General features: G+C 39.1%; 1 protein-coding gene across 1 annotated transcript in view; it reads left to right on the forward strand.

The window, feature by feature from the left end:
* Window positions 1–12,320, forward strand: part of abcf1 (ATP-binding cassette, sub-family F (GCN20), member 1) — a 48,883-nt gene that overhangs the window by 23,870 nt on the left and 12,693 nt on the right. Inside the window, exons 9-15 of the mRNA XM_044170488.1 lie at window positions 5,865–5,921; window positions 6,018–6,098; window positions 6,189–6,284; window positions 7,417–7,539; window positions 7,744–7,844; window positions 11,161–11,246; window positions 11,338–11,477. Coding sequence (XP_044026423.1) covers window positions 5,865–5,921; window positions 6,018–6,098; window positions 6,189–6,284; window positions 7,417–7,539; window positions 7,744–7,844; window positions 11,161–11,246; window positions 11,338–11,477 — 684 coding nt within the window. The remainder of the gene's footprint in view (window positions 1–5,864; window positions 5,922–6,017; window positions 6,099–6,188; window positions 6,285–7,416; window positions 7,540–7,743; window positions 7,845–11,160; window positions 11,247–11,337; window positions 11,478–12,320) is intronic.

Genomic DNA, 12,320 nt, shown 5'->3' on the forward strand with positions numbered 1-12,320 from the left:
AACTACTTACAGATTTGATTCTTTTAAAATAATAAGCCTTGGTTAAAGCTAGATTTTACTTTGTTTTTTCTTGTGGTTTCTTCTTAAAGTACAATTAGGTCCTTCTTACGTGAGTGTTGAGAAGTACATGCATGTAATATTACGCGCATTTTTTTTCAGTTGATGATAAACTAGCTTAACTGGAATATTGTTTGTACATAGATAAGCAATTGAGCTGAGTTTTGATCTACTGGAGAATAGTTCCTCAGTATAGCGTGGACCTATTCCCGTTAATGGAGGGAAGTTATTTAGGGGTTTGGGGGAGCCTGCATGTTTTAATGAGGCAGGCTTGGGTTCTGGGTGGGTCGCTTATTCAATTGTGTTTTGCAGCCCAGTAAGGACCGGTCATCTGGGTTTGATAACACTCATATAAGGTGTAGAAAAGCTTTACAACATTTTATAAAGGAACTCAACTTGGTGGATATATGGAGGGCTCAAAACCCAATAAAAAGGGAATATTCATGTTGGTTGAGTACTTCTAAAGGATACTCAAGAATAGATTACTTTTTGATATCAGCTGAACTAATTTCATGTATCAGAAACTGTCAGTACAGTAGTATTCTTATATCAGATCGCGCCCCTGTGTTGTTGACAACACAAAGTTTACTTATAATCGTACTAAATGGAGATTTCAGATACACTGGATGCAAGACAAAAGATTTCTTGAGTTTTTAGGAGAACAAATTGATTACTATTTTGAACATAACACCACCCAAACATCAGCTATAATCAGATGGGAAGCCTTTAAGGTCTTTATACGTGGACAAATTACAAGTTATACGAGTAGGAAGACAAAAGAGAAACAGGAGAAATTTAAAACTCTTGAAACAAAAATTCGCTTACTCGAGGAAAAAAGTTTACAAGCAGGCCAAAATAATGATAATGTATTAAAAAAATTACTATTGTTAAGAAACCAATATAATGAAAAAACACATGAAAAAGCAGCGGCCAATTTGTTAAGATTAAAGCAACAATTTTACGATCAGGGAGAAAAACCAGGCAGACTTCTTGCTTGGCGTATAAAACAACAGGAATCAGAAAGAGCAATTACTAGTATTGAAGATGAAAATGGTAATATGACTGTAGATCCGAGGGAAATAAATAAAGCGTTTAGAAAGTTCTACGAAAAGCTGTATTGCTCTGAATATAAGGCCACGACTGATGCCCACTCCGCGTTTTTTGGTAATCTCAACATTCCTAAAATATCTGAGGAACTAAAATTTAAATTAGATGGTGAGATTACTGCAGCTGAAATTATGGAGGCTATAAATACATTAAAAATGTGGTAAAACTGCAGGACCTGATGGCCTGCCCATCGACCTATATAAATATTTCAGCGATAAAATGGTTAAGCCACTTCATGATATGTATATAGAATGTTATAATAGTTCCTGCCTTCCTACTTCTATGAGAGAGTCTTTGATCATTCTTTTACTAAAACCAGGAAAACCGAATACAAAGTGTGGAAATATGCAACCTATTAGCCTAATAAACACAGATACCAAAATAATATGTAAAATTTTGGCAAAAAGGTTAGAGATGGTGCTTCCGGGCATTGTGGGTGATGATCAAAATCGGTTTATTAAGAACAGACAGGGATTTCATAATGTAAGACATGTTTTAAATATTTTGCATAGCCAAAAAGAAAATTCGGATTTGGAAACTCCTTTTTACATTGGATCAAATTATTACATTCCAACCCAATGGCTGAAGTTTTAACAAATGAGATGATTTCTGAGCCATTTAATATTAGAAGAGGTTGTCCTCAAGGCTCACCATTGTCCCGACTCTTATTCATTTTGGCTATCGAACCACTAGCAATAGCCGTAAGATCTAACAATCATATACAAGGGATTACAATGGGAGGCAAGGAACATAAAATAGCATTATTTGCGAACGATGTAGTGTTATTCCTAAAACAATTAAACACCTCTATACCATCACTCTTAGATCTGATCAATCAATTCGGAATTATATGTGGTTATAAAGTGAACACATCAAAGTCATCATTATTGCTACTTAATAAAGCTAGCTGTCCAAATACATCACATTTATTTACCTTGAAAATATCACCCAGCTTTACATATCTGGGTATCATAATTGTTCTCCAATTAGAAAATATAATTTCTACAAATTATAACGCTATAATGGAATCAACACCTAAAGACCTAGAAAGATGGTTATCTTTACCAATCTCATTGATAGGAAGGATAAATATATTGAAGATGAACATTTTGCCTAAATTTTTGTATTTATTCCAAAATATTCCCTTGGCGCCATCAGCTGGAGTGTTTTCGAAGATTAACTCACAATTCAGGAAATTTATTTGGAACAAGAAACGCCCTTGAGTTCGAATTTCTCTTCTTTACCTTCCATTTGATACTGGAGGGTTGAAATGTCCCAACCTGTACTGGTACTATTTAGCCGTACAATTAAAAACAATAATGTTTTATTTTTCCTCTGGAAATAAACCATCCTGGGTGGATATGGAGTCATGTGGTTTTGCGTTGCCATTAAATTTGTATATATATTCAGATAAGTTTAAACAACTGAAAACAGTCACCACGCACCCCATTGTTTGTAATATGATTAGAGTATGGTATGAAGTTAGAGAGTACATGAAAATAGCTGATTCTTTATTCCAGTTTAGCCCCATTTGGGGCAACACATTATTCAAGCCAGGCACGAAGGACTCAGGATTCCGTCTGTGGGGTGAAAAAGGATTAAGCAAAATCAGTGATCTTTTTGAAGAGGGAACGTTGATGTCATTTGAACAGATATTTACTAAGATATAGAAATTATTAGATATTTACTAATCCAAGAAAACATTTCTTTAAATACTTACAGATAAGAAGTTTTGTTCTTTCTATGCAGAACCATTCATTAAACTTGCCAGTACTTTCTTCTTTGGAGGAATTAATTACTAAAAAATGTAATAATAAAGGATTAATATCAGTTTTTTACAACTGGCTTGCATCAGGGTCTACTGAATTATCAACCCCGAAACTTGAATTATGGAAGGTGGGATTGAATGAAGATATATCTGAGGATGAATGGAGACAAGTCTGTAAAAACTCTCAGAAACAGTTAGGTAGTGTTAGCCTAAAACTACTTCAATATAACTGGTTGATACAGACATAACTCCTGTCAAACTAAATAGGTTTAATAAAAATATTCCTGATACATGCTTTAAATGCAGAGAGGTTCAAGGATCATTTGTGCACTGTGTTTGGGAATACAATATTATTAGAGACTTTTGGGTGGAAGTGATTAATATTACGAAGATAATTTTATCCTTGAATATTCCTCTAGATGCAAAAATGATTCTGTTACATTTATATCCAAAGAACCTTAAACTAAATCCTCAGCAGAGTAAATATATAGATTATGCTATATTACAAGCTAAAAGAATGATAGCTCTAAGCTGGAAAAGGTCTGACCCGCCAGTTATTGGAGCGTGGATTAAGGCCATGACGCAGTGTATGGCCATGGAAAAAATAACATATTTTATTAAGAACAAAATGGGTGTATATGAAGAAATATGGAAGCCATTTAACTACTACATTAACAACAATAATATTGGTCATCTATTACAGGAGATGTAACTTTGTATGAGTGTTTGTTAGTTTCTGTTTCGTTTTGTGTTTTGCAGGAAAATGTATCTTATGTGTAAAGTACAGTAATGTATATTTGGTTTTTGGGTACCTTGCGATAGCTGTTTTGCATTTAGTTTGTTTCTTGTTTGAGACTTTTGTGTATTTCTATATGGGACGAATGAGTGATGTGTTCTATTGTTGGGGCGGGAAATAACTGTGACAAATTGGAAATGTGTTTCCCTGTTACCTGTCTTGTATAATTAAAAACAATAAACACATTGTTCAAAAAAAAAAGCATCAAACCATCCGAAGGTGATGTTGGCACTAATAAAATTACAGTTTCATTTATAATATTGTATTAGAAATCTACGGATAAATAGCTCTACTGTAGCTCTACCTGTTAGCTTTAACCTCAGTCTGTGTGCGTGATATCATGTATGTAGCCATCATGTGGAGGTTTCTTGTTTTAAAAAAAACCCCCAACAACAATCAGCTGGAAACATTACAAAGATAGAAAAGGCATTTTCAACCAACTCATTGAGTTTTAGTGTTAGCATTAGCTTACTCAAGCTAGCTACCGCTGATAAAATCTGTTAACACCAATTGTCATTTCAGTTGAGAAAATTGACAGTTGTCTGCTAGGAATGAGAAGCTGCTATTGTTTACTTCTGTATAAAATTGAGGACAGATTGTTTTGTTTTTTTGAGTGAATTTTGGTGGTGAATCTATCACTATTGTCACTGTAAAACTGCAAATATGGCGTGCAAGAATGGAAAGCTTGACAGCTGTAGCAACTGTAGCTAAGGTAGGCAGGGCTTGGCGAATGGTCAGTTGGTTGCCCAAGACTAATTGTAGAATTGGGATGAATTTCCACCAGATTGGCAGGTCCGAAGCATTGGTCGGCTGTCTACAGTTTGAGCATTCTTGACTTTTGATTTGCCACATGGTTGTGGCTAACTTGTAGTTTTGACTGAGACTCCACTGTGATAGGAATAAAACTGGACTTTGCTGCAGAACAAACAGACCATATTGTCCACATCTTTAAGCCATTTTTTTAATCTCTTGCTTTCTGTTCAAAGTTGAATTTTTAGGGCGCATCTATTTGTTTTGAATAAAACTTCAAACTGATCAGGGCCTTTATTTATTGAGTGTCCCTGAGAATTTATGACCAGTTAGGACAGATTTCGTACTCTGAGTGACACATTTTTGGTCCTACTTTCAGGAGTAGGAATAAAAGTATTCTATCAATTTTCTTCTGCATGAAAATGACTCCTATATAGGCCAATATTTAGGAGAGCTCCAGAGAAGTCCTAACCTGAGACAGTGGTCAAGCAGACATTTTGTGAGAAGGGATGTTTTGGGAATACTTGAGCTATATATTAATATTGTAGCCTGGTGTATTTTACAGGGTATGTGATAAGGTGACATTACAGAAGTGGGCCTAATTTTCCCCCCAGCTGTAGGCCATATAAGTTTCACAGTGGGTGTAGTTAAAAGGTGAATTGGGCAGTGGAAGACTAGATTCCGTGTTTTCCGCAGAGTGGTGGGCCACAGAGGATTTGCAACATCATTGCTGCGTGCATTTCATTGCATAATATATCAAAGATGCGCAGGAAGGCATTTAAAAATGTTATTGGATAGTGCTGACCAGGATAATTTCATGCAGCTGAGTCAAACTACCAACTATTTTATTTCCAACTATTACATTTAGTTTTTAAGTTACACAATAGGATAGCCAGTATTTACTTAACAGCCTACATTATGCACATTATGTCTCACAGTTTAGCCTTGCAGAAAGGCAGATTAAAACTTATAGCGTGAGTTAATGTAACATGCAAATTAAAAACATTCTACAGTGTCTGCCTAGCTTTACAGACCTCCCTTATGTACAGTATGGCATATAAAAATAAGCCTACATAGTAGGCCTACAGTATTTCCTCATTTATTTAAGATACTTTACTCATTGTACAACACAGCCTGAAATACTTTCATTAAGAGAGGACGTTCAATGAAATTCACTGGTGGCTGAAAAGAGCCTTATTTGATGCTTAGACAAATTTTTTTTGGGAAAGCCAAACCATTACATCTTCAATTTAATTTTTGACGCAGAAAAAAATGTGTTGATCTTGCTCTAGATACCTTTTTTAATTGGATCCATTTGTAATGTCTGATTTTTTTTAGATGGGTTTAGATGAAGGGTTAGATAATTTAAAAAATATCTTATTTTAGTCACCAGAAAATGATGAGGATGAGAAGCCAAAGAAGGGGAAGAAAGAGCAACACAAGGCAAGTAATAAGCACCAATGTTGTCTTTGATCTTTTCATTTTTATCTAATTTTCAGCATCTTCTATGTAACCATTATGTGATTTAACTCCATGTAGAAAGGAAAACCTGCTGAGCGATCACACAGTGAGGATGAAGATGAAGAGGAGGAGGATAGTGACAGTGGGGACATGATGATGGTATGTTTGTCCTTCACAAAGCTGTCTATTTTCCTTCTCTGCTTTGGACCAGTGTGTTAACGTTTCCCTTTCTCTGGCTGTAACCATCAGAGTGCTGAGGATGTCATTGCAGAACAGGCCAAGCAGCAAGAAGATGACCCCTTTGCTAACCTTAGCAAAAAGGAGAAGAAGAAGAAAAAGAAACAGGTAATCACTATATATGCTGTTATGATGTGTATAATTATATACATCTCCTTATTTATTTTTCATGTCAAAGTCATGAGAAGTACTGCGCAGCCTGTGAAAACAGTTGTGTAATGAAGTGGTTCCCAGACTTTCTTAAATGACAGCACTCCCTCAAAGTGATTTGTTTTTCCCAATCTCTCAGGAAAAAAGGCCATGATGCTGTGCTAATTAGCAGATAAATATTAACTTAAAATGAACAATAACCTAAATTAATTTAAGTGTATTTCATTTAAAAAAAAAGAAGTAAAATTAGCTTTGTTTATGTCTCAGCTATGAAGTGCAGCTTGTACTTTACCTGTATATTTCTAATTTATTCAAGTATTATAAATCATATGGGTAGCATAAGTAGCGTACTACTAAGTACTTCTAATACTTAAGTCTTTCTTTGATTGCAAGAGGAGAACAAGCATGCACCTGTTTCATGTACATTTCTCAACTTGTGGTGGAGCTGTCTTCATGGACCTCTCAAACAATACAGTATGTAATTTGCGATGAACTGTAAAACAGAATGCAAAGTGTGGCTACGTGGCAAAGTGTGGCTATCCCTTGTGCGGCTTGTTACACTTAGCTAAATCTAATGCAGTCTAATACAACAGTCCTGCAATAAATCCTACCTTCATGAAGGTTCTAATGTTCAGTTTTTGTTGAAACTGTTTTATGGTCATTTTTCAACTGAATGGAGGATGTAGTTTGTGGTGCTGTTGAGCTGTATTACATTATACAGGTAATACAAAGATCAGAAAATAAGTGAAAAGGCTTTACATAGGAGTTATTTCAACTTTTATTAGGAGTAAAGGACACGCTGCACATGATAGTTGGGATGTAATAAACATGAAGCTGGGGCAAGGCAGACACTGAAGCATGTTCTGATTAACTACAGGAGAAGAAAGAAACATAATTTACTCATGAAACACCAGGTGATGTACAGATGCATGGAGTTGAAGTAACAGTACAAGTTGAAAGTGCCACCCAGGACGGCATATTTGGCCACTGTTACTGGACACCAGTGAAAATAACCCTGATATGTGATTAGGGTTGTTTTGTGTTGTGTCCTTGGGTTCTCATTTCTCTGTGTTGCCGTGTATCATTACAGATGGAGTATGAGCGCCAGGTGGCCAGTGTTCGTGCTCAGAATGCTTTGGAGGGAGATTTCTCCATTTCTCAGGCTGAGATGTCCTCCAGACAGGCCATGCTAGAGAATGCCTCTGATATCAAGGTTACATACTTATTACAATCTTCTCAATGAATGGCTTAAAATGTGCTTTAACTGCCAGTGTCTGAAATTCTGTTCTCTTGAAATGTGAACCATAATGCTTAAGATGCTTTTTAAAAATGAAAAAAAAAAAAAAACAGTTTGGAAAATGTACTGCAGAAATAGTCTGTATTCTCTTTTAATTAAGATCTGTTTTGTGTCCTTTAGCTGGAGAGGTTCAGCATATCTGCTCATGGCAAAGAGCTTTTCGTCAATGCTGACCTTCTGATTGTGGCAGGAAGAAGATATGGTTTGGTTGGACCAAATGGGTGAATATCTTTGTTTTTTTCAATTACTGGCTCTGAATACAGGCACAGAGACTTCTTTTCCTAATAACATTACTCAGATAATTAGGTGTTGAATATGTAACCATCATAACAGGTTATGCACTCTGATCATGATGAACATGATCGTGATGATAGTTACGTATTGTAACTCCAGATTCTATGAGTATAGGTGCAGCTCTCTAAGGTTATCGCTAGTGGGTTTATCCCTCGTGCACACGCGCAGCATTGAAAAACTTTAGTCCATGCCCACCAGTTGTGTGGGCCTCACCTCAGTCTCACCTTGTTTATAAATTGGAAAAAACTTTTCTTCAGCTATTTAGGGAGCCAGTGGGGCCCAGAACTATCGCTAGTGGGTTAAGGGTGAAGCATGATATGATCCGTGCCACACTGGGTCAATCCGGTACCACAAGCACAAACACATCCTACTTTACAGATGAAATAATAGGCGTTCAAACCTTATATGCGTCCCAATGGCATAGCATAGAAGAATATCCAATGTTATCCATGAGGGGATTGGGGCTGGGAATAAATATATCCTACTGCTGTGAGAAAGCAGAAATGAAGGTTACGCACTGTAACAGTCCAGCGAGGAGCAGAGTAGGGACAGAAGGGAAGTTCTCCAAGCACTGACAGGCAGGAGGAAGAGCATATAACCGAATTCCTTGAGAACAAGGACGCTGACAAAATACTCAGTACGGAGTCATAGAAAAATGGGAGATATCCTGCAGATAGAAGCGAATGAAAGAACAAGGGGAAGACCATGAAACTGCAGTGCAAATGTCTTCCACCACCAAGATGAAATCCCCCTGGTGGAGTGTGCTCTCATGCTCTCCAGAGGATCCATCCCAGAGGAGAGATACGCCTGTGAAACAGCTTCACACAGCCAGTGTGACAGGCGCTGTGTGGACAGAGGCAGCCCCTGAGATTGCTCTCTGTAGTGTACAAACGGACGCTGAGAGCGGCGCAAGGCGACGATGCACGCACTGGGTAGAGGAGATGAGACGTGGTGTCTTCCTCTGAGCTGTGAAACCATCCAAGGTTATCACTCTCGATCTGAAAGAGCTAGTGATGCTTTTAGGCGTAAACGCCGGATTAGGGCACAAAACATCCGAGCTGCCATCTCCTTGGATCCTGAGACAAGATGGGGCCACAGAGAGGGCAGATAAGTCACTAACTCTTTTTGCAGACCTCAGAGCCAGAAGCAACGCTGTCTTGGCTGACAGAAACTCAAGCGGAACCTGATCCAGAGGTTCAAAGGGGGCTTTAGTCAGCGTGTGTAAAACCACTGCTAAATCCCACTGAGGAGCCAGGGACACTGGTCTGTGTCTCCATACGCCCCTCAAGAAGCATTTCATCAGAGAGTGGCTAAACACCAATCTGTCACCAAAACCCTTGTGGCAGGATGAGATTGCAGCAGCGTAAGTTTTAACCGTGCTGAAGGCCAAATTCCTATCCACTAGTAGTTGAAGGAATGACAGCACATGAGAGAGGGGACATGATGGGATCCAGGCTCTTTTCTACACACCATCGCTGGAAAGCAGTCCATTTGGCTGTGTAAGACGCTCTGGTAGATGCGGCTCTCACACCCTAGATAGTGTGCGCAAATCTTGAGAGAGACCCAGCCTAAACGTTCCCTATTAGCGGCCAAACCCACAGGTGCTGACCAGTCTAATTCCTGATCGCTCCACCTGCTTGAGAGAGAGCGTCTCTGTGCTACGGGAGGTCCCATGGTCAGCCTGACACGGAAACCACAATACGCCTGTGTCCTCCGGTGCTATCAGGATCTCTGATAGCCATTCTGCCTGCACTCGGTCCAGGAACCGAAGGATCAGTGGGACTGGTGGGAAGGTGTACAGAAGCATCCTGGGCCATGGCTGATGTGCAAACGCGTCCACTCCCAGTGGAGGATTGTTTTGCACGCTCAGGGAGAACCAGAGAGTGCACTGTGCGTTTCCGCGTTAAGCAAAGAGATCTACCTTTGCTCTGCCGACCCTGCTCCAAATCTGGGTGACTATGTCGGAATGGAGGCACCAGTTCTTTTTCAAGTTTATTGTGAAGCCCAAGCTCGACAGATGCGTCACCAGTGTCGTCGTCATCTTCAACGCGGCTTCCTCCCTGGAACGAGCCAACAAAAGCAGGTTGATAAAACAATACTTTTGTCCCCATCCTGTGTAACGGCTCCAGAGCCGTCTCAACACATCTGGAGAAGATGCGTTGCGCCAGAGAGTAACTGAATGGCAGACGGTTGTATTGATACTGAATTCCAGCAGGAAGATGTTTGTCGCAGCTGACGCCTGGGATGTGCACTGAGTGCGGTCTGCTAGGCATGCTGTCAGTTGGCCTCTGGCAGATGGCAGGGTGGGTTGCTGTCTGGCGATTGTGCTGGCCTGCTATGTGTATATGTTTGTATGTATGTGTGTATATGGCTCATTTGTGAATGGCTGAAGAAGAACAAAATGAAGACTTTGGAGTGGCCTAGTCAAAGTCCTGACCTGAATCCTATTGAGATGCTGTAGCATGACCTTAAAAAGGCAGTTCATGCTCAAAAACCCTCCAATGTGGCTGAATTACAACAATTCTGCAAAGATGAGTGGGCCAAAATTCCTTCACAGCGCTGTAAAAGACTCATTGCAAGTTATTGCAAACACTTGATTGCAGTTGTTGCTGCTAAGGGTGGCCCAACCAGTTATTAGGTTTAGGGGGCAATCACTATTTCACACAGGGCCATGTAGGTTTGGATTTAGTTTTCCCTTAATAATAACAACCTTCATTTAAAAACTTCATTTTGTGTTTTCTTGTGTTATCTTTGACTAATATTTAAATTAGTTTGATGATCTGAAACATTTAAGTGTGACAAACATGCAAAAAAATAAGAAATCAGGAAGGGGGAACACTTTTTCACACCACTGTATGTATAGATAGATAGATAGATAGATAGATAGATAGATAGATAGATGTGTATGTATATATAGGTCTCTCAGCTGTCTTTGTCACTTGCTTGCTCTTTCTCTCACCAAAATAAAATATATTAGCTATTGCATATAACATTCAGCAAGCATAGTAATTTACAAAAAGCTGCAGCATATTTCCATGACCATTTTGGGGAGGTTTTGCTTCCCCTAGCCTCTTAATAGTGCCACTGCCTTGAAGTATGAATAGCCCACTGCAGGTTTCCTTGTGGTATGAGCAGTAGCCAGGTTACTGTAGCTTGTAATAGTAGCCAATGTCTTGCTTGATGTTCACCTATACATTGATAATAACTGATTCAGTTTTCTCTTGTCTTCTTCTCATCTTTCAGCAAAGGAAAGACCACATTACTGAAACACATAGCCAATAGAGCTCTCAGTATTCCCCCCAACATTGATGTGCTGCTATGTGAACAGGGTAAGTGACCTGTCAGAATGTGCTCTCTATCTTGTCTCTGTCCATGCTGTTATCGCCCACTGACTCTGTCATGTACTTGTGTTTCTGTTAGAGGTGGTAGCTGATGACACACCAGCGGTGCAGGCGGTGTTGAAGGCAGACACCCGCCGTCTGAAGCTTCTGGAGGAGGAGAAACAGCTCCAGGCTCGTCTGGAGAAGGGAGAGGACAGTGTGGCTGAGAGGCTGGAGAAGGTGAGTGTCTGTGTGTGAACCACCATTTCAAATACCAGTAACCTTTGTTTAGTTAAAGCCACTTGCAACACTGCTGCATTTATGATTTTTTTTCATCCCAGTACCATGGGGTCTAAGAATAGTCATTGTGGACTGTCTAACCATCTCTTAAACACTCCAGAACAAAATATTTTGACATTTACTGGCCAGATTGCCATAAAAATTAATTGATTGAAAGCCAGCACAACAGAACACTGAACATGGTGAACCCACAAGAACACAGTTAACATAGTGAAGAATATGCAAGCTGACAAAACAAAGAGACTCAAAAGAAAAGTACTTAAGCAACTTTAGTATTTTGGTTCATTCTCAGTGCTCTCATCAGCCTGGTTTACAGCAGCAGCAGGCAGTTGTTTTCAGTGATAAAACTCTAAAACCCCACTGTACTCTTACTGTACCTGTTCAGCACTAAACAGCAGACAGACACAGTTAGAGACTACCTGGTGAACATAGTGGAGCATTTAGCAGCTAAAGAGCCAGATATTTCCCTCAGGAGCTGGTGGAGACCAAACCAGTGCTAACAGAGAGTGAATATTGGAATTACATTCAGGTAGACACAAAAACAACTCCAAATTAATGCTAATGTTGGTTTGTGTCTGCTGAATGTGTAAATAGGTAACTGTTGACATGTGACATTTTATCATCTTGTAAAGTTTGTATGGTATTGTTGTGTTCACAGTTTGCTCTGCTGCCCCCAAGTGGCCAAAAAAATCTATTGATGCAGCTTTGAAGGATAATTCCAGTGTACTACAAGGAAAACTTGGGTCTTACTTGTATTTTTGGCCATCATTCCTATCAGTAATG

This window comes from Siniperca chuatsi, linkage group LG17 (assembly GCF_020085105.1).
Source record: "Siniperca chuatsi isolate FFG_IHB_CAS linkage group LG17, ASM2008510v1, whole genome shotgun sequence".
Classification (NCBI taxonomy): Eukaryota; Metazoa; Chordata; class Actinopteri; order Centrarchiformes; family Sinipercidae; genus Siniperca; species Siniperca chuatsi.